We start from the raw sequence: 22,159 nt of genomic DNA on the forward strand, positions 1-22,159 counted from the left end.
TCGCTTCAATTCAATGTCATTCAAGTCAAAAGCGCATTATTGGCACAAAAGAGGCTACGGCCAAAGCAAGAGCATTTCTTTCTCTCTCTCCTCCCTCCCTGACTCGAGCTACAAAGCCAGACAAAATCTTTATCCTGTCTGTCCCTGCCAGATCTGTTTCCAGACTTAAACGCAGTTGAAATAAGCTTCCCTGTTTTTCATTGTTTTGTCATTTGAAACAGGAGTTAACTGTGACGTCTGTACAGGAAGAAATTATATTTGTACACAAATGCTACCTCATTGTAAGTGAACATTATTTGATTATTTGTCCCATTGCCACAGGGAAATTAAAATGTTCCGTGGCAAAGTAAGGACAGAAGTGAGAAAACTAGACCATTTTTAAACCGTTGGAATAATATGTGTTGCTAACACTTGACCTACCTCAGTGAGGTGCGGGTTGGGGTTGAATCCACACTGGTTGCAGACAGTGGCCTTACACTGGGTGCAGGTGTTGTAGTTGGGTAAAGCCGGTGGGTTGGACAGCTCGGTGGAGGTGCACACCGGGCACAGCTTGCTGCTCGGCATGGGTGCTATCTGTGGCACGGAGTAGGGCGAGGTGGGCGTCACGCCACGGTCAGGGGACACGGAGGAGGACCGGCCTGACCGGGAGCCGCCCGAGCCGCTGAAGTCGACCTGGAGGTTACGTCGGGAGGCGTGCTGACCGGGGCTTGGCTGACCGCCATGGCCTCCCATGCCGGTGCCGGTTGGGCCGTGACCCATGCCATGGCCAGACACCGGGCCGTGCCCCATGCCGGGCCCCTGGCTTGACTGCATATGTCGTGGGGTGGTGGGAGTGTCATGAGTGGCCAGGCGGTAGGGCTCGCCAGGTCTGGCTCCTATTCCTCCACCTCCGCCCATTCCGACTCCCATCCCTCCAATACCGCCTCCTCCCATTCCTCCCATTCCTCCTCCATGACCCCCTTGTTGCATGCCGGTCTTGGGGCTTCCCATTGGACCCATCGGACCCCTGTAAGAAAGGGAGAAAGCAAAGGAAAATAAATTAACATCAAATCATCTTTCAACTTTAAAGTTCCTGGTAAATTCTCTAAAGTCAGATTTACCTCTAAAATGAAAGGGACAGATTACAGTTCTGCTACCACCCAATCATTTAAATAGTTTGACTCTAGACTGTTTCTCTTGTAGAAAGTGGTTCCAATCAATATTGCTCACAGCAGACAAAACAACAAAGAGATGTTGTTAATTCTCTAGCTAGCTTCAAGACAACACACCACATGCCTTGAGTCTTCCATCTTCTCATATTAAAGACCCAGTGTATTAACAATTGACTTCATTGTCTCGCTGTTTCAATAAGTAAACAACATTATAAACCCTTTAAAAAAAGTTTGTGTCAGTGTTCATTTACATTTCAAACAGACTGATCCCTTAATGAATGCAATAACAGTACATTTATATGTAGGGCTGCCCCCCATTAGTCGACTAATCGTTAGTGGGCGAAAAAAAAATTCGTTGACAAATTTTTCATTAGCCGATTAGTCGGGAAAAAAGAAAAGGTTCATCTGCGTGCTGCATGTGATATGACGCGTCAGCCGGAAACCTCCTGTGTCTGGTCCTTAAGTTAATTTTGTCGAGCAGGAAATCCAAAGTGTGGGATCCTTCTGAGCATGTAAAGGACGAGCCCCAAAAGCTGACATGCGAGCTAAAATCATGCATAGGGCAGCACAATGGTCAGGGCCGGGGCTGTTCCGAGCTCAGAAAATGATCAATTCAAGCTTTCATTTCATGATCAGGGCGTAATGTGGGGAGGGATTTTTGCCGACAAGCATATTTGTCGCTGTATCACTTTCCTGTGTAGTATTTATTGGGTTGTTATGTTCAGATATGAATTATAGAAAGTAGAACTTATTACTAGAAGCTTTCTACATCTACATTTAATTTATATTTCAACAGTTAATTTTTACAGTTCTATTTTCTATTTCATGTGAAGCACAATGTACCATGCTGTTATAGTAACGTTCTTTATCAGCCTTTAAAACTGAAACCATTTTGGGAGAAGAAAACAAATGTTGATTATGATTTTTCTTTTTTTTTATATATCATATACGTGAGAAGGTTAGTCGACTAATCGCCGGAATTGATGACTATTAGTCGACTAGAAACATCTTTAGTCGAGGGCAGCCCTAATTGTATGTTTTTTACTGCACGGTAAATTTAATAAGCATTGGTTGATGCCATCCCTGTAAAGAAAGATTAAAATATTTATTTTTTGAATGCATCATTAAATCAATGAGCACTTCAGGAGAATTCAGCTTGGTAATTGTCATTGCATTCTAACAAATTCAATTATATCCTCATTGCCAGTGAACCAAAAGCAGAAATAAACATCAAAAACAAACAACAAAATAATTACTGATTCATTCACTGGTGGCTGCTGAAAGCCGTGGAAGAAGCACTGAACATCCACAGGCAAAAACAAATTAAAATGGAAAATAACATGGTGCGGCAAGACCGACTACGCACATAGATGCACACACACACACACACACACACACACACACACACACACACACACACACACACACAAGCAGGAGACACAAACACACTCCTGAGGAAAAGTAAATTGATACTAGAAGATGACGTAAACCAAGTTCTTTAAAGTTATAGTAATGCAGAAAGCCAGACGTGTGTGTGGACATAGATTGCTGTGAATTCCCACCATCTTTCGGTTATATTTTCTGGAGGAATATTTTGCATCTTAATTTTCTTTAGATCTGGAAACAAATGTTTTACCCTGCTGCTAAGCTAACACTTGGTGACTGTAATCACATAGCGATGCTCAGTACATTATTTGTGTCGATATAACTGCATTACACTGGTATATTCCAATCAATAATCCTGTAATGATTATATTAATATACTACTTTATATATTGTAACGTAATTTGTTTCAGGAACTATGATGAAATCCAACTTTGCCATGGGGATAAATAAATATGTTTTGTTTAAACATGATTGGTTCTCTCTTTATCTTGAACTTTATCTCACATTTCTAAGTCCCAGTGTCATGTAGTCTCATGTAGTGCCATCTTTGCTTCCCATATGCATACATGCACATAGATGTCTCAGGAAAATGTTACTATTCTATGATGAAATAGGTAGCCTTTGCTTTAAAAGGCTAATTTAAGTTTTCCTGATCTTCCTGTTGAGTATATTACATTCAAAATACCTTGTTAAGGTAAGAGAAAGAACATATTGGAGATTCAAGAAAAACAGGATACAACCTTCGATCTCCAGGGTTGAAGTACAACATAAAGTCACAATTCCAATAAGTTCAATTTCCTGTGCTTTCATTGATTGAATGAGTCTAGACATGACGTGTTACCAACTTGAAATGGTTGCTGAACACAGAAAATGGAAATGTTGATTAACTGAATTCCAGTGTCACAATGTGCCTGTCCTTCAAGTCAAAGCTTGTATTTCATGGACAGTGTGGCCGTGACAAAGTTTCTCTCTACAGATCTATTCTTTTCTCCTTTTCCATACTTTTTATCTTTGTCCTGTAATCTTTCTCTCTACAAACTTTTTTTATTTTTCATCACATCCTCCCTTTTTGCACAATCTCTCCTCTCCTCATTGCTTCTCTGTTTCTGAATCTCTATTATCTTTTCAGTCAGCACCGACCATGACCTTGCTCCCTTGGTGGTTTTTTTTCCCCTTTGTTGAATCTCGCCTTGTTCAACTTTTTTATTTCTGCTCTCTTAAAGGTGTGGTAGACCTTGGGGGGCTCTCTTATACAAAGTCTCCTTTCAAAAACACTTTTGTTTGTAAAAATGTGAGACTGTAAAACCCTTGTCTACTATTATTTGTCTTCAAATAAAGCATTGACTCATTGATAAGGCTTTAATGTTTAATGTGTATACATTAGAGATTGTCTGTATGTCTTGCATATAAGACACTATTAAACCTTAAGTCACGAATGAACAGCACAAATGTTTGAACACACAAATTCAAAAACAATAGTATCTCATTTTTTCAAGATAATTTTCATGATAGTAAAATTGTAATCCTTTAAAATAAATAGCTTTCAAAAGCTTATTAACGTCCAATTTTAGACCTTCCAAAACAACTTGCAAATACTCACGGTCACAACAATTAATTTAAAACAGAGTTATATGAGAAAGACATTAAATAGATAAAAGAAATGAAATTATAGACTGAATGGTGGATAAAAGGAAAAAACATGACACCATCATCAGGAAGACACCATCAATATTATTGCTGTGCGAGACTGAGGCTGATGTAGGTGACAGCCTAAATAATAGGAACAGTCCTTCCCTCTGTGTGTTAGCACACTTTGCCTCTGCTTTGCACTGGGGACATTCATCACTGTCGCACCCCAGCCTTTAATGACCCAATACATGCTTGTTCAGTCAAAGTGATTTCACCCAGTCACATCATACCCCACAATTTACAGTCTGATTGTGGAAGAGAGGGATTAAGCTTGCATGCCAATCATACCTAAGTGACAAAGACAAAGACAAGGACAGAAGTAAAAAGAGGGGAGCTCACACAAAGGGAAAAACGGGGCGAGGATGTGCCATTGTATTCTGTACAGTAAGACACTGTTTACCCTAGCAGGACTTATTCATAGAATAAGATAACGTCTCGAAGACGCTTCACTATGGTGGCCATTTAAGGACTTCAATGTATTATTTGAGAGACTGTATTTTGATGTTGTATTTTCAATTGCATTGAGCACTATATTTTAAATAATGGATAGACAAAGAAACCAGTTTTGAAAAATGCTTAATAGAGGAGTTGTTGTGGTGACAAGGAAGGAGTAAAGGGTGGACTGCAGTCTACTTGTTTTTCATCTGCAATCCTAGAAAATCCCCAGAGGAGGTGCCTTCAGTTGTTATTGATGTAAGCCTCAGTATCCTTCTAAAGCAGTTGATACGCCAAAGCAAACCGAAGTTTGGGAAGGATTTACCTGATCTTGTTTCCCCAAGCCGGATACATTACTTATCCCACCTCTAGACCTGCAGTGAAACAAGTCAGTTTGGTTTATTGGTAGACCAAAACTAAGTCTATTCAGTTTATTGGTGGACCAAACTAAACATTTAGTTCCTCCTTCTCTATTCTTCCTCTGCCTCCATTTCATCCCACTCTAGGCTGTTGACAGAATTGCTTTTGTACGGCCCATTTATTTCCATCTGCCTACCCTATTTCTACTTTTCTTTCAACCTCCCCTCTCATTATTTTCTGTCTTCTCTTCATCTTCCCCTTTTCTTTCCCTCTCTGTATTACTTGTTTCTCAACGTGTCGTTCTTCAAAGTTGTAAAAATGTATTTTGAGAAGGAGGTTTTATAATTAAGCTGTATTAAAACATATATTTTGTATTTTCTATGCATTCATGACATTTGTTTTCTTGGAATCTCAGCAGGCTAGCTAGTTACCAGCAGAGATTGAACTTCGCTGGTTTCAACTAACTTTGCCTACTGAAACAATTTGGTTAGCATGTTGTTAAATTAATGCTAAGAGCTAGGTTAGCTTTTGAAAACAAGCTGCGGTCTCTTTGCTTAGCCGGACAAAGACAAATCCTCTTTGCTAGAGTTTAACATTTCTTTGACCTATAGTATGTTGTTTCACCAATAGCAATTTAATAATAACATTTCTACCTCCTTGGATTTTCTTCCTCTATCCTCTCCTTCCTGTCTTATTTTTGGAGCATGTGTAGGCTAGCTAACTAGCGTGACTAAAACAAGAGTTAAATATAAACACAAATATAAATGAATGAGTTCTTGTCTATGTTAGTCATGTTCTTGAATTGCCGATAGCTTATAACACAGGGTAAACTTAACCATTTTGAGAATGAACTTTGAAGGGTTGTTTTATATAATTACAATAACCATTTCGCTAGCATGATGCTAAGATAGCAGACACCTAAGACTAGTAACATCAGCTCCCAGAAACAAGCATGAACACAAAACTGATTTTTTAACATTAAATGCACAAATAAACAGTTTCTACTCAATCTTGACATCCATGTTCTTCAAATGTGAGCATGCTAGCTTACTTTCTAACAACAGAGCTGGTACATTTGAGTTTGCAATTGAAGGTAAATTATCCTAGAAATGTTCTTTGCTTAACAGAGCGCAAGCCTGTGTATTCGACTAGCTGCCAGAACTTGTCTCTGTGTCTTTCAGGCAGGGAAAGTGTGGTGTATCCCTGCTTCCACAGTGTCTCAGCTACTGTGACAAACTGTTGGGCAGCTAGAATCCCAGCATGCTCCTCCTACCATAAACTAGTTTCAGGACTGAATCTATTCCCTTTTAGCTAACCTTTACTAACCTTCCCTTTTGCTTCCGAAAAGCAGAGTCAATCCTCAACTGAGGCAGGAAACCCATCGTCCGAACAAGTACATCAGGAGATCAATCTCTAATCCAGGGATTCCCAAAGTGTGGTACACACCCACAGGGGTGCGCGAGCTGCCCAGCCAGGGAGTGCGCGAGATGAAATATGTAATGGTGGTCTGGTGTAAAAATATTACAGTGTTGTTTTTTGAGTGGGATTTTTCCATAGGCTACAATAAAAAACAGGAACAATAAACATTTCCTTTGTAATCCCTTTTATTTTAAATAAAAAACCTATAATTTATTAGTTTTTGATAGAAACGTAGAAGAAGACAGCCGCTGTCTTCTTCTACGTTTCTATCAAAAACTAATAAATTACTAATAAACTTCTACGTTAGCCTAGGATATATGCGCGCCAACTCGTTTCATTCATTCTTTCAAATATGATTAACTGGCTGAAATCAGGGAAACTGTCAAGTGGAACGTCTCATGACAAAGTTATTTATATGGCGATAAAACAAAGCTAACATGCGGGTTTTTTTGTGGGTTTTTTTTACGTTTTTTGGGGGGGTGCGTCAACCCGGTTGGGACGTAGAAGGGGGTGCGCCGCAAAAAAAGTTTGGGAACCGCTGCTCTAATCATATCCCTCATCTTTGCTCACTCACATTCTTACATCTTTCATTATTTTTGACTCTGTAATCACAGGAATATTTCCAGGTTTTTGCATTTCATTATGTTAATTGCTTGTAATATTGTGATGCTTACTTGATAGTATAATGCCATCAAAATTGAAAGGAAGCCGAATATCAACATTATTTACTGTCTTTACCAAGGTCAAGCAGATAGACTTTGGAGCCAATGTTTTTTTCTCACCCGTACTCCTTTATCAGATGATTCAATACAACATACCCTTCTGAGGGCTGTCACTATGGCACTGGGTCTATCATTTCATGCAAACATATAGCATACTGAATGAATGCACAATTAGAGGCAATGAAAACTAGACTTGGAAGTGGGAATAAGGAGCAGTGGATCTTGAAAAAGAAAATATTCACACCTTTGAAGGAGTGAGTGGGCAGCTGAAAAAGCGTTTTACTGTAATGAGTTAACTCTCTGTTGCACTACACCAATTTTCTGGTGTTTTGCCATAGCCTACCTACCATAGGGGGAAAACAAGAAGAAAAAGAGTCAGATGCTTGTTATTTATAGGCTATTATTGTAGAGCTGCAGCTCTTTAATTTACTTTTCAATAAAACCACAAACTATTCAGGTGATTTCAGCAACGTAGTCACTCAAAGACAACATAATAAATCAAATCAGGCTCTTGCTGCTGTGTAAATACTACAAAAAACAATACATCTTACAATAATACTCTGATCTCAGGCATTTCACTTTGCTGTTTGCTTCCTCTTGATAGTGCTGATGTTATATAACAGCTGTGACTTCCACATAGTCAAGCTCAAAAGTAAATAATCTCTTTCTATACAGTTAGTGGTGAATACTGCGGTAGGATTGGATCACAGTTACTAGTACTTTCAAGATTGAACCACCATTACTAATTTAAGCAAAGTAATTCATGCTGATAAAACACAAAGTGTATGTTTGACTTTTGCAACGGTTACAGTCCTAATGATGGTATATATAAAAGCTTGGACGACGTTTCATTATTTATATTAAAGTTTTCATATCATGTTGATTTAGATGATGGTGTCAATGAGGAGATGTATCCTACTATACTTAAGCAGTAATTCAGCATTGGAGATGCAAAGATCAATCAGTAGATGAATCGAAAGATGAATATGTACCATGCGGATATATTATGCAATGCATTATTACAGTAAGCACTTGGTAAAGATCAAAATGTGTTATGTAATCAGGGAGTAGCTACACATCAGCACAGCTGCATCATTCAACATAATACTAATGCATATTCACACTGAGAGTTAATATCTCAATGTATTGTACACACATTTGTGCACATGGAAAAATGTACAATACTGTATTAAGAAAACCTGCAGTGCAGGGTAAGAGACTTTCCTGCAAATCACTTTGTGATGACACCACATGGTTCTGCGTAAAGGCCACAAACACTGACCTGGATTTAAATTGAGACACTTGCTACTGAGCTTAATAATTCAATTTGTTCCCAAATGTGAAATGGATATTCCCCCCTCTCGTAAAACACTGACATACTCTATCAAAATGTGTTCAAGCAGAATTAAAGAAGTGTACTGGATAGAGATACTGGCTGCAAACCGTTTGTTAGTTATCGTTTTATTTTTTTCAAATAGAATGAGATAGAAGAAAAATAAATGGTGGTCTCATTTGCCAATATCTCCCTTTGGTCTTGCGATATGTTGTGAGAAAAGTATGATTTTAATGTAAATCCTATATTTAACAAATATAGAAAGAAGCAGTTATTTTGTATAACATTGTCAGCACTTAATTCTGCGTAGCACCTACTAAGAAGATATGCCAAATAAACATTGTGTGAGTGAAGTTTCGGTTTAAAAATGGTTGGTGAATGAGGCACATTGTCTTCTGGATCGACACAGCTACAGTATCATTTCTCATTTAAATCACCTTTAGTGGGATGTAGTGAAGGCCTATCACACCAGGTGCTTGATAGTTTCTGTTTGATTTACTGCCAGCATGGCTGAAGACTTAGAGCACTAACTGTATTCTACAATACCCAGGTGTCTGATACGGATGGGCACACACACACACACACACACACACACACACACACACACACACACACACACACACACACACACACACACACACACACACACAGTATTTCTGCACAGCACTTATACTCTGTGAGCCAGATGTCTAATGTACCTCTCTATCTATTTATGAATTTAGCCCATATCTTTGTAACGTTATGATGTGTTCTCAGCAGATGGCTGCTATAAATGCCACTGTTCCGTCATTTAAACATTGTGTGTGTGTGTGTGTGTGTGTGTGTGTGTGTGTGTGTGTGTGTGTGTGTGTGTATGTGTGTGTGTGTGTGTGTGTGTGTGTGTGTGTGTGTGTGTGTGTGTGTGTGTGTGTTTACGAGTTAGATATGTGGAATGCCCTCCGTGTGTAATGGTTATAGCCATGTATGTTCCTCTATGTTTCTCCAGCAGGTGTTTTATGCCACATAAACAGTGTGAAAAAGTGACACCATATAGTGACTGGGTTTTCAGTAGTTAGAGAAGCCATCAACAACTCAGTACATAACAGACTGTTCATTATGGAGCACACACACACACACACACATACACACAAGCATGCACACACACACACACACCAGCCACTGATTGAGATATATAATGCCTCATCAACTCTCCTCACAGTGAAATCAACTCCCAAAAACAGAAAAAATCCTAGAACAGAAATTGGATTTTTTAAATGATGTCTGGCAGACTTGCAGGCTGTCAGTCTGACTGAATTCTCTCTGACAGGCTCCCATGACAGTCTAACCTACTGGTTTGCTGGCTTACTGTAGTGTGCAATTCTTGACTGGTATTGACAAGCTGTTGACTGATTGCGCGATTATCTTGCTAGCTCTTTGGCGGACAAAGTTGCCGACTAGCTTTGTTACGATTACCTGGCTTAATGACGGGTTAATAAAGCTAACTACTATTTCTGCTGAATGAGTAGATAGGATTACAATGAAGCAAGTTGTGTCTGCGCTGCTAAATGTAAAGCTGACTTACTAGCTTACTTACTGACTGATATCACTTACCTTACCGTTTAGATGTTCTTACATGTTAAATACATTAGCAATTCAAACACATTAATCAACAGCAGGGGGCAAATGTGCTGAACACATGTACGGCTTATCGAACGATCTAAAGTAAGCTGCAGTTAGGAAAAAACTTTGGACAAGCAAAGAAGTGCACATTTCCAAAATGGTGTATCCAAATATTTCTGTATAATGGGTCCCTATACGGTTTGCAATAGCATTAATTGGGTATGACTGAAATGCTTCTTAGAGTTTCCAACTTTGTCAAGATGATGATAATGGCCAATAGAGTACCTGAAATTGTGTTGGTATTAGAGTAGAGGTGATAGGTGTAAATGAGTGGCTCGATATTGAAAGTAATGTCCCAATATCTGTTGCAATATACATTTGCCAGGGGGACATTATTTGTTGATGCACTGGTGGCCCGGGGGACAACATTAGTCGATTCAAACGGGTAGGGCAGCAGATGTGCAGTTAGCCCCAGTTTGTTGTATTGTACCTAAGTGAACATGTCGAGTAAAGTACTTGAGTTTAAGACAGTGTGTGTCTTTATTAAAAGTTATTATGCCACAATACATATTGAAACAATATCCATAATTCAAATGGCTGTCCCTAAAAAATACTTTTTAAATACAATTTATTTGCATTATCATAGTTTTTCAAAGAAATTACCACCCGTCTAACAGTTGTATGCTGGACATGGACGCATCAAACTCTGGAGAATTGTTGCCAGAGAACCGAATCCAGTCAGCAATTACATTTCCGTTGCAAACTGATGATTTACTACATACCCTGGATGATTACTTTGCCACATTAATGATTGGCTGCCTGTCTGAGGGGATGGATGGTTACCTAACTACCTGACTGGCAGGCTGAATACTTTGCTGGCTGACTAACTGCCGGCGCCATGTCTGTCGGCTCAGACGATGAAATGAGAGCAGCAAAATTCTGACAAATAGAGGCTGGTGTGAAAATGATCAAAGGGAAAGGTAGTGCGATGCAGGAGAGGGGAAAGGAGAGAGGAGAGGTCTCAGCGAAGAATTACCCTGCTTAGCATGCTGCTCCACAAACTTATACATATTTATGCCTGCACACACATGCACACACACAGATGGAAATCCATTTCGAGGTGTTTCCCCTCCTGCCATACATGCTCACTTAATTCACTCTTTCTCTGCGACATTATGAATCAATATCGCCCAATCTAAAGTCTTTATTTGATTTTTCCAAGGTTTGTAGGTTTAATAGGTGCATAACATTTTACTTATGAAAAGACAAACACAAAGCACAGCATATTAAGGGGAGATGTGAAAACTCTACTTGTAATTGCTCAATGTAAGGACAGACTCTAACACACTGAAATACATAGTTTGTCACAAGTACTATTTTTAGGCATCTGTGTGAATCATAAAGGAGATATTTTTAAACACACTAAATATGTTTCCCCACATCCTTTAACAAGAAGAATCCAGGGCATCAGCAGGGGGGTGAAGAAGTTTCCCTCTCACTGCAGAGTGAACTTATAAAACACTCTGTGACCCTCTCCTCTGGTCTTGTTGCTTCAGGAGGACATGTGAAAAAAAAAGCAATTTAAACCAGAAAAGGGGAGAGGACAGACACTGCGAGTATAAACACAGAGGCATAAGCAAGTGTGGAGACGCATAAAAAAAGACTGACAAGTGGAATGTCTCTCAAACCATTTCAATTAAAGGGGCCCTATTGTGGTTTTTGAAGTGTTCCCTTTCCTTTAGTGTTTTGCATATAGGTTTATGTGCATGCAACGCCTTGACTCTGTTATGTCTTCAATAACATAATGACATAACTTTGTACCACTTGTGCTTCCTTGGCAACACGTTGTTGGTCATAGGCTAACGGGTGGGACATCTCTAAGCGGTTAACCAATCACAACAGAACCAGTCTGCTAACCAATCAGAGCAGATAGGCTCTGGTTTCAAACAGAGGGTAAAAAGAGGTGCTGCAGTATGAGAAAAAAAAATGAACTTGAAAAATAGCATAAAAAGGCCCCTTTAAGAGTACTCCAGCTCAGTTTGATATATTTTATCAATGTTAAAAAAGGGGGGAAAAAATAAGCTCTCCTACTGTATATGAATGGGTATAAAAATGCAAACATCTCACTCCTTCCATTCACATCATCTGTGTTGCCCTTCTTTCTCCTCTCTCTCTCCCTCTTGTTTACTAAGCATCCTATTTAGCCATACTAAGAGTCATTTTAAAGTTACTCTCATTAAGTCAACCAACAGGCCCGAGAGGGGATCCACAAAAAAAAGGCAGCATGTTTGCAAAAAGCAGGAACAACATATTTTTACTGGATAGAAGGTTTGAATTGGACATGCTTTCAGATCAGTTTAGGGTTCAATTGGGGGTAGAAGCACCACATCAATCAAAACTGTGAGCCTTAATAACATTATGTAAAGCATTAACAACCCAAATATTAGCAGTAATAGCATAACTCTGGGAAAAGCTTCAAACTTTGGGCTCAATATACTTCTGCAAATTTCCTTCAAAAGTTCAAAACCGCAGAGAGAAAATCAAATTCGGAGACAAAAAATATTAGACATGAATGTGCATGCTTAAACTGCTTGGTTTTCTCTGAGAGCTTGATTAGGCAGACCCTAAAATCTGCCGGGTAATTTATTCGGACAATTGAAACCATGTCAAATCACTGAAAATCAAAAGGCAATTTTAGTTGATTTTACCAAAATAACTTAATTCATATGTGACTATCCAAGGAACTCAAAAGAAGTTCAATAAAATTCACACATAAAATCAGTACATCATTTCTGTGGGGATAGGACAGCACCTTAAATGACATGTGTCATTTTAAAAGGGACACAAATTACAAGGTTTCAGATAAAGAGCAATGAAAGGGATCTACAGGGGTTTTGGGTTCGTAATTTAGATCGGTAGAGATGAAAACACACACAGACGCATACAATGCTGATCACTGACTCATATCACTGATATTTATATGTATATTTTTGAGAAAATAGAAACAGGAAGTATTTTTACGATAATAATCAAAACATTTTAAACAGTAAAGACTATATTGATGGAAAATAATATTATATACATTAAAAGTTTAACATGTTCAGCAGGATTTGCCGTCATATTGAATGAGTAAACTGTAGTTGAATTTAGAGTTACTCTTGAAGTCGTTTTTTTATGTAGTTATTTAGATGCTCAGCAGAATTGCTGTTTCTATGGCAACCCAACCCCCGTCACACTTATCCCCTCTCAGATTAAAGTACACATTCAATGTTTTTGATGCTCCTTTTTTTGGAAATGGATTTTGTTTTCTTTTACACCTGACATAAATACATTTCTGTTTAATTACCCACCCCCCCAGCCTCATCCTCCTCAATTTTTTTAGATTATTTCCCCCTTTCCCCCAACCAGTCATCTTTTTGCTCCACAAGCAGCAGCAGGCTATTTCATGCTGCGCTTGTAATAAAAGGATTAATTTGTGCTGCTCACATTCAGAATGGGCAGTAAATGGGACAGAGGGATATAAATAGAGACTACCTCACTCAACACTTTCTATTTTCTGAAACAGATTGCTGCAAAAGGAGCTACATCTTTTCTCCACATTCATCATCATTTTCTCTATTTTGGTATTTCTATTAATGCATCTTACTCTGATGTAACTTTTGAGGGTTTTTTCTGTTTCATGCCTGCTGTTGCTGTCTCTGTGCATAAATCAGAATCGTCCCGATAAATAACTGTGAGAATACATGTTGAAAATGTATGTGGTGACATGGCTAAGCATTATGTAAGGATATGATGACGAGAGGACAATAAACACCATATACAGTATGACATAAGCAATGTCCCTGTTGATGTTAAGGTAATGTTATCACACTATTATATCCAGGGTCAAGCAGCTTAAATGTTCAATTGTTATATATTATTACTATTATATAATGTGTACACACTCACAACAGCACATGAATTGCGCAATTGATATTGCTTGTTCTACTGATTCCACACTTAGCAGCAGTAAAGCACAAAGTAACATAGCAATGCCAACAAAGGCAGGGAAGAAGACCATTGCAAGCTAATAAACATTACTATAATATCCAAATTGGTTTGCAAATGTTATCTGGCAAAGGAAATACATTTTTAGGCGTAAAAGAAAACGCTCAATGCACTCTTGTGGGGAACATAATATCTTTTGGGTGAAAATGTAATACCACCCGAGTAACATTCTCTATCTATCTATAAAATGTTCATTTTGGAGATCCGCAAAGCATTCAATGTCAATTATGTACATTGCCAAATAACTTTTATTCCCAACAACCTATCATGAGATTTCCCATTTTATGTGTGCTATTCTACATAACATCAAAATACTTAGTGAAAACGGGGAAAGACGGGTAAAGGGTGATGCTGCAGTTACAAGCTAAGCTGCAATGGAAGATTGTGTCATTTTTACATAATAATTTGACTTCCTTTTCCTTTTTGACCAGTTTTCAATTTAGACTTCGGTTAGTTTTATTTATAAGAATAATTTGAAACGGGTTTAATCCTGTATTTGATTATATCACATTAGTGTTGTGTGCTTTGATATCTGGATTATCCGCATTAACACTGGTCACTTTCGGTCTTGGCACTGTTTTAGTATACATTTCCTTTCAGTCTTTTTTTTTCCAGATAGTTGCCTGAATATCTGCAGCACAGTCCCAGTACAGTGTGTTTAAATTGATGGGAAGAAGAAATCATTGCCAGGCTGAAAATGGTTTTTAGTCCTTAGGTTTGAGTTGTGGAAAATGTGCTGCTGATCAGATTTTAACACATTATAAGCCAAGAAGCCCACAGTTGGAAAACACAAATTAGCACTAACCTAATTTCATTGTGTGGTGAGACACTGATCATGTTTGGAGTTTAATGCATTGACCTGGTGGTTTCAATCCCAGAGTGCCAGGTGAACATGTCTGAAACAGGATCCTGGGTTTTTTCAATTGGTTCTGAAGGTCATGAGACTCAGAGAGAGAGGACTCTGTCTCGTCTCAATTCAGGGAGGATAAAATCAATAAGGACGAGACTAGAGTTATGAGGCTGGTGTGTGACGGCTCTCCTTGGCAACCCAACAAACCTGCTGAGCCATAATATCTTCTGCTGGATTTACCCCCTCCCACAGCTCTCTTTATTCTGCTCATTAACTGTCATACAGGACTGTCAAACAGAATCAGAGACAGAGGCAGACAGCTCAGCGAGGCCTTCACAACATGGAGGTGTTGTACCAAAAGTGAAGAGGAGCTGCAGGGCTCAAAGAGTGCGGCTCACTTCACTGCCGCACATTTGTCACTTGGGATTATTTATTTTGTTTGATTTATGTCATTTTTTAAGTGTCTACCTTCCCGATTAAAATCTTTGATTTTGTGCCGAACAATGAACGCTTGGGCAGCCTGCTCTAATCAGTTTGTTTGACATAATTAACTCGTTTTAACGTGTTATTTATAGTTTTCAAATGATCAAAAATGAATAGCTTTTATCACTATAACCAAGATGCAAAGTGCTGGATCGAGAAGTTTTTGTTCCCATTGTAAATTCACTTTTGTTAATTATCAGAGCTGAAGCAAATTCCGGATATTCCAAACACTGCGTTCATGTTACAATTGGGAACCAAACACAGTATCAAAATAAACAATAATCCCAAAAATTAGGCCAGAACCCCAAAGTAGGTAACTGATTCTGCTAAACGTTTTATATTTTCACTAACGTGTTGGAAGTTGTAGATTCAGATCATCGTTAGTGGTCAGTCAGTTTTTTGTTCAGTTATCTGAAAGGTTTAATGTGTGGCTGTAACTAGTGTTTTCAGGAAGAGAAATATAGTACCCCGCAGGTCCAAGACTGAAAGCTCCTAGTCCTTTTACGACGGACAATAAACGTTGCATTGGACGAAATCAACAGTTAATGTCCCTCTGACATCCTACTTTCTTTTCCCTCTATAGTTTTTTTTATTCCATTCAACTCTCACTGTATATTCAGCTTTATTTATTTAATTTGTGTGTATAAAACCAACTGCTGACTGTATGTTGCATCTTTATCATTTTGTGACATGTTTAGAATATTACTAAATTTAGCAGCTTTGAGAATATGAGTTGTTTTTTTTACCCAGGCTGGATCTGTATTGTCTAGCTTAGAATCAGACAAGTCAGTGCGATAACAGGAAGAGAAGCTGCAGCTCCTTTAGAAGCTGCTGAGAAACTTCTCTTTGAACACATCAACCAAAGTGACCCAAATTCAAAAATCCCATTTTTCCCTAATTTCATGCTGATAACAAAAACATCCCATTTGAGTGTCTTTCGCTGTGCCAACCCCCCCACTGAGTCCAAATGTCTGCAGGAGCACTGCTGTGGGAATTTAACTGTGACATATGGGGGAAACTTTCACTGTGCTCTGCTGATTTAAAATGGGGAATTTAGTGACTTAAAACTTTCTTAAACTGTATTAAACTCTGCATGCTGTCACCATGAACAATGCTATTTTGGGGCCCAATCTGAATTCCCTCCATGCCCTATTCCCAACGTTGTGAAAACTGCTGCATTTGTAAAGTTTAGAGCTGCAAAAAAAAGCTGGAACTTCCTGTTTTCTTACTTTTTTTCCTCCATTTTATTTCATATTAAACTGATCTGGTTTGGACTGACAAACAATATATTTAAAGACATGATCTTGGAAATGTTTCACTAATTTTATATTTTATATACAAATGGATTTGTATTGTTTTATAAAAAATAAATGCATTTGGCTGCAGCCTCAGTATGGTGTCTGGTTTTGGGGATTAAAGCAGAAATGGGATTGGATGGCCTCAAACAGAGTTGAAAAAAGTTCCCAGAAAGCTCTGCAAACTGACGCAGGCCAGACATTTAGATGTGTCAACAATGACTTGTAATTGAATTGTCTACTGATGACTTTAGGAGCGGTGTCCCATTTTCTAAAGATTTTAACCCATTCCTTTGTTTCTCTGTTTACTTCTCATTCGACAGCCCTCTAAAAAAACACAGTGTTGGGGCCAAGCAAAGACAATTACTGTATGAGTGCTGAGTTTTCTAGTTTTTGTTTGGACTCAGAGAAAGAAAAACAACCCCTTTTTCATCCACCATCTTTGATTAAACCACAGTGAGAGCAGAGACTAGTAAATCAGTTTAATGTTCTGTAAAAAAACCAATAGAAAAGGTTGAAACTTATCGACTATGAAAAAAAAAGTCATTCATCAATGGGCTACACAGTACAGGAGGAAAAGCTAATGTGAGTTCATCCACAAAAACACACACTTTACTCAAACAGCTACTTTAGTGTGTTCCTTGTGGTGCTGTGTTTATACTTCTCACCTTTAACAAACACACACAGTGCATGCACACACACACCATATTCAGCCAAAACATCAATACAGGTAACATTTACTGTCAGGTAGCGACAGCCTAATGAGAAAACGCAGCATGTCCTTCGCAAGTGCGGTGGGGGGGGGGAGGGGGGGAGCACAGCATAATATTCTCTGACAAAGAAATGGAAGTCAGAGAAAATGTATCCCCGGCTGAACGAAGCAAACAGAGAGTGTAGGGTGCCATTCACCCACATCACTGGCTTCATCACAGTATGGACAAAACAAATAATATACAAAGGCAGTGAGTCATCATAAAATGTGTTTAAGAAAAGTATATAACGTTTAGTCGGATTGAACGTGCCACATTAGGCTGGAGGAAAGTCAAAAAATGTCTTTTTCCCTGCTGCAAAAGTTCACCTGAATTTAAGGTTTCATTCTAGAACAGTATTTATGGGAAGCAGGTTATTGCTTAATTGTTTTTCAGGCCAGGTTTACATGGATTTAACCTCCAAGCCTGAAATGTTGGATTGATTATGGCAAACACAAGGCAGAGAGAGACTGTGCACCTGTATCCAGGTATAAACTGGGGCAGGCTGCTGTTGGGGTCACTCTCTCTGTCTAGAGAGTTTATTCTGACCAGAGCTGGCTTATAATCGGCCCCCTGTTGTGTTGCTTTCATGGCAGGGACAGAAAAGCTGTTTGGTTTTTGACCCTGCAGATTTTTGCTGTGCGTTGGGTCACAGCTCGCCCCAGAGCCGATCAATTTGTGAACATGACAGCATCGCACAGACAGGATTTTTTGGCAGCATGAGAGGACCCCTCAACCCTTGGTTGGATCATCACTGAAAGGCTCAGTGTGAAACCAACAGTTGTGAAATTCCTCTAGGAGGAGTGGAAATGTATGTAAAACAACACTAGAACTGTCATTCTCAACCCCTGCCAAGAAAACACACATGAAGCTTCTAATGCAACCTGTCTGGCAGGGGAAATTCAGTCACTATTTAGTGCTATATGGATCAGCAACTGGGAAAATAAAAATGGCTGCCTCTGCCTGCCAAGTGTCCGTTTGCACATTTATTCCATAGCTCATGTTATGGCTCTCTAGACACAAATTAGCATATTGACTTATGTGATATTTTCAAACACCTAACTAGCGATATATTCAATCAGTAAAAACATAACACAATACAATATTACAACCGTGTACAGCTGTGTCAATCACATCCAAGCCATTTATGTTATCAATTCCTAAAGCCGGCTGTGCAGGAAGATGCCATCAAAGTTCCTAACTCCGCCCACAAAGCTCTGACTGGATGATCAGTTTTCACTCAGAAGAAACTTAAATTATGATAGGGTGCCATTTTATTTTCAGATCTAATGACATTAGTTTTTTAAAGGATAGAGCAGTACTGACCAATATTATTGCAGGAAGATCTTTGGTTGGATAGCTAGTGTGTGACTTTGATGATGGTCACTATAATCTTGCACAATGAAGCCTAAATACTTACTCTGATTGAGATTAGAAAAGCGTTTGATCTAATGTGTTGAAGTAACTTTTCACCTCTTTTGGGCAAACTCCTACATACACCACAATGTAGACAAATTCACTTTGCCACTTCAGTAGTTTTTGATCACCTGGTCAAAGAAACCAACAGATAATTTATTACCCAGCAGTGTCTTCCCTGTGATTCTGCAGATTTCACCCATGGTCCTGCTCAGATAGTATCCTTTCTGCTCAGTCTATTTCTGGGTTTCACTCATAAGCTCCAGCAACAACATCTATTTGCTGAAAACCAATACTGTCTTGGGCTGTGATATTGCGCTTATTGCCATCTTATCTCCCGACGCAGCCACCCAAACACATTTAGTATTTGGAGGCTCCCACAAACATGTCCTCCTGATAACCAGGGCGTGTAAATATATAGAGAGCCTGTGTCTGTCTCTCGCCCACACTGTCACACATTCAAAAACACACACAAAAATCTCAAGCTCACACAATAACACGCCCACAGAGAGAATCACATTCTGTCTTTATTTTCTGTCACAATCGCTGCGGTTTGTGAACCTTCAGGCGATGAAGGATGGTGACTAAGAACACACTCACTGCCTTTTTGTTTAAAAGTCAGAAATTTGACCTACAAACTCAAACCCAGGACAGTATTTTCCATCACACAATAAACAGTGACAAGATCACGTTAAGGACAGCTTCAGGCAACACGACTGTATTTTTGTTTTGTTTGGTGAGGCAAAATCTGACCTGCTGCAGCATTTTTTTCTGAGTCCTTAGTGGTCTCTGTGTGCATATTTGTCAACATGTATCTGTTGTGTGAATTGACGGACTGCTTCACACCCGTTGGTGCATTCCGGTACACTAGAACATCTGAGATGTCGGATTTAGCTGCCAAATAACAACCTTTAATGTGATAAATTACCAAATTCATGTCTGTCCATGTTTCAAACAGTATTTTTTCTGAGTTTGATAATCCAGCAACTTTATAAATGAGATGTCATTGATTCCATGAAAACAAGATTAAACATAGATCTCAGTTTTCAAAATGTTTTTGAACTTAGCCTTCAATTATGTCATGATGAAAAGCTTTGGGTAGAAATAAGAAGCTGTTTAAGGTAAATGCAACTGGGAAAGGGCTTAAATGCTTTACTGAAAGTCACAGATCTTTCCCCAAGAGGAAGGGAATACAATATTCAAATATTACTTTACTTAAGCAACCTATAAGTGCATAGATGTATATTTAAATAACACACTGTGGCAGCGGGGTGTGGTTAGGGCGCCGGCTGCTGGAGTGGTGGGAGTGGCTCAGCCGGAGGCCATACAGCTGATCAGAGTCAGGTAATGAGTCACTGAATAAAAGCATGGTTGTAACCTGGTTCTTGTCTTTTTGCAGTAGACTGGGTCCTGAGTGAGGACTGTCTCCCCTCCCACGCCCGACGAATGCTTCTAATTCTGTTCCTAATTTAAATTGCCTGTTTCGCAATAAAGATTTCATTTTATTTTCACCCGACCAAGCAGTCCTTCCAATCAGTCTGAACCCCGGTGTGAGCCCGATCGCTCACACACACATTCAGATCTAATTAACATTTATTAGTTTGCTTGTGATAACAGTGCAACTGCAGTTTTGGTTAAAGGTTGTTCGTGTCATCTTAAATGTCACACAGGTCTTGAGCGGGTCAACTGAGCTCAATTAACATCTCTTAAAAGTGGTTGATCTCTATCAAGGTTGAATTCAAATTAAAAAAGATGCTTTTATTTTGATGGAAAAAAATACTCAAACAAAAATATAACAGCACCTTATTTCACCCAACTCTGCAGCTTTACAGGGTGTGTAACGTTATTTAGCACATTACTTTGGTTTATTGATATAAATATTTTGCATATTTGGTATTAGCCTTGTGCGAATAATGTAAATTCAACTATGATCAATGAACAAACTATAATAAACCCCAAAAGCAGCAACTGGCGACTATAAAAACAAATGTTCATGAGTTGGTATTGAACAAAACAGAGCTAAGAGGAAAGGGACTATTGGAAAAACATCATCAGGTAAGCACATATACAACATCTACTCTGTTGCAGCAATGTTTCCCACACTATTTAAGACGCCAAGCTACAGTGTGAGATTTGAGGAATAGACCTACAAAAAAAAAAAAACACAGCTACAGTATAAACTACGTTTCCAACGGGCTAGCCTGTTGTATATTTGGAAATGTTGGCCTGCATCTTCTCAGCATCCCACAGTATAACCTCACCATCGAATTCAACAAGAAAAAGCTAAAAGGTTGGCTGTTAAGCAACCAACTCAGCAGAGCAGAAAGTAGGTTGTATTAATGTTTGTTCATCTGCTGATGGTAGAAAAAGACTGAAATCACGTAACTTTGAGCAAGACATCAGCAAACAGCCTCGATATTGAACTCCCTGTACATCACAGAGACCTCTGCACTAACAGGCTGCAGCTTTTCTTTTCAGGAGGTGACAATATAAGTTGTACACATACACCATACATACAGGAAGTGAAAATTGGTCTCAAGTGTGTAGCATGTTAGAGAAAGAAAAATATCACACACCTACACAAGCAGGCTCTTTCTCACGTACACACAGCTTGATAAGTGTGTAAAGGGAATAAATTGGTTTGAGTGCCGCAAGTCATTGGGCAGCTCTTCACAGTTACTGATCATATACACAAGAGTGCACAACCCACAATCACACAATCACACAATCACACACACACACACACACACACACACACACACACACACACACACACACACACACACACACACACACATACACACACACACTCTACAAATAAGGCTGCAAACATGAGCGTGATGCCGCAGAATGGTCTGTTCCATATTTGCTGTAGACCTACGCTTCTCTCTCTATGTCCTCCTACCTCATTTATCTTTAGCCATCTGGATATCCATCCCCCACTCATATTTCTGTTTACTTTACACTTATTTTTCACCATATACATTTTTTTTTAATCTTTGTCCCATAATTGCTTTTCCCTTTTGTTAGGTGGGTTTAAAAACAGAGAAACAAAACAACACCCATCTTTAACCACCCCCATCCAACCCAACTCTCACGAAAAGACTCACAAAAAACTAAATAAACACACCAACAATCAGTAAAAAAATCTAATCAAAGGGAGTACTATAAAAAGGATGCTCAAGAAGCTTTCTTCAATGACAGATGCATTGAAAATCATTTAAA

At 38.9% G+C, this 22,159-nt stretch overlaps 1 protein-coding gene across 1 annotated transcript in view; it reads right to left on the reverse strand.

The window, feature by feature from the left end:
• The window catches only part of bsna (bassoon presynaptic cytomatrix protein a), a 134,972-nt gene that overhangs the window by 108,820 nt on the left and 3,993 nt on the right, over positions 1-22,159 (reverse strand). Inside the window, 1 exon segment of the mRNA XM_063887197.1 lies at positions 421-1,006. Coding sequence (XP_063743267.1) covers positions 421-1,006 — 586 coding nt within the window.

Source organism: Eleginops maclovinus, chromosome 1 (genome assembly GCF_036324505.1).
Source record: "Eleginops maclovinus isolate JMC-PN-2008 ecotype Puerto Natales chromosome 1, JC_Emac_rtc_rv5, whole genome shotgun sequence".
Classification (NCBI taxonomy): domain Eukaryota; kingdom Metazoa; phylum Chordata; class Actinopteri; order Perciformes; family Eleginopidae; genus Eleginops; species Eleginops maclovinus.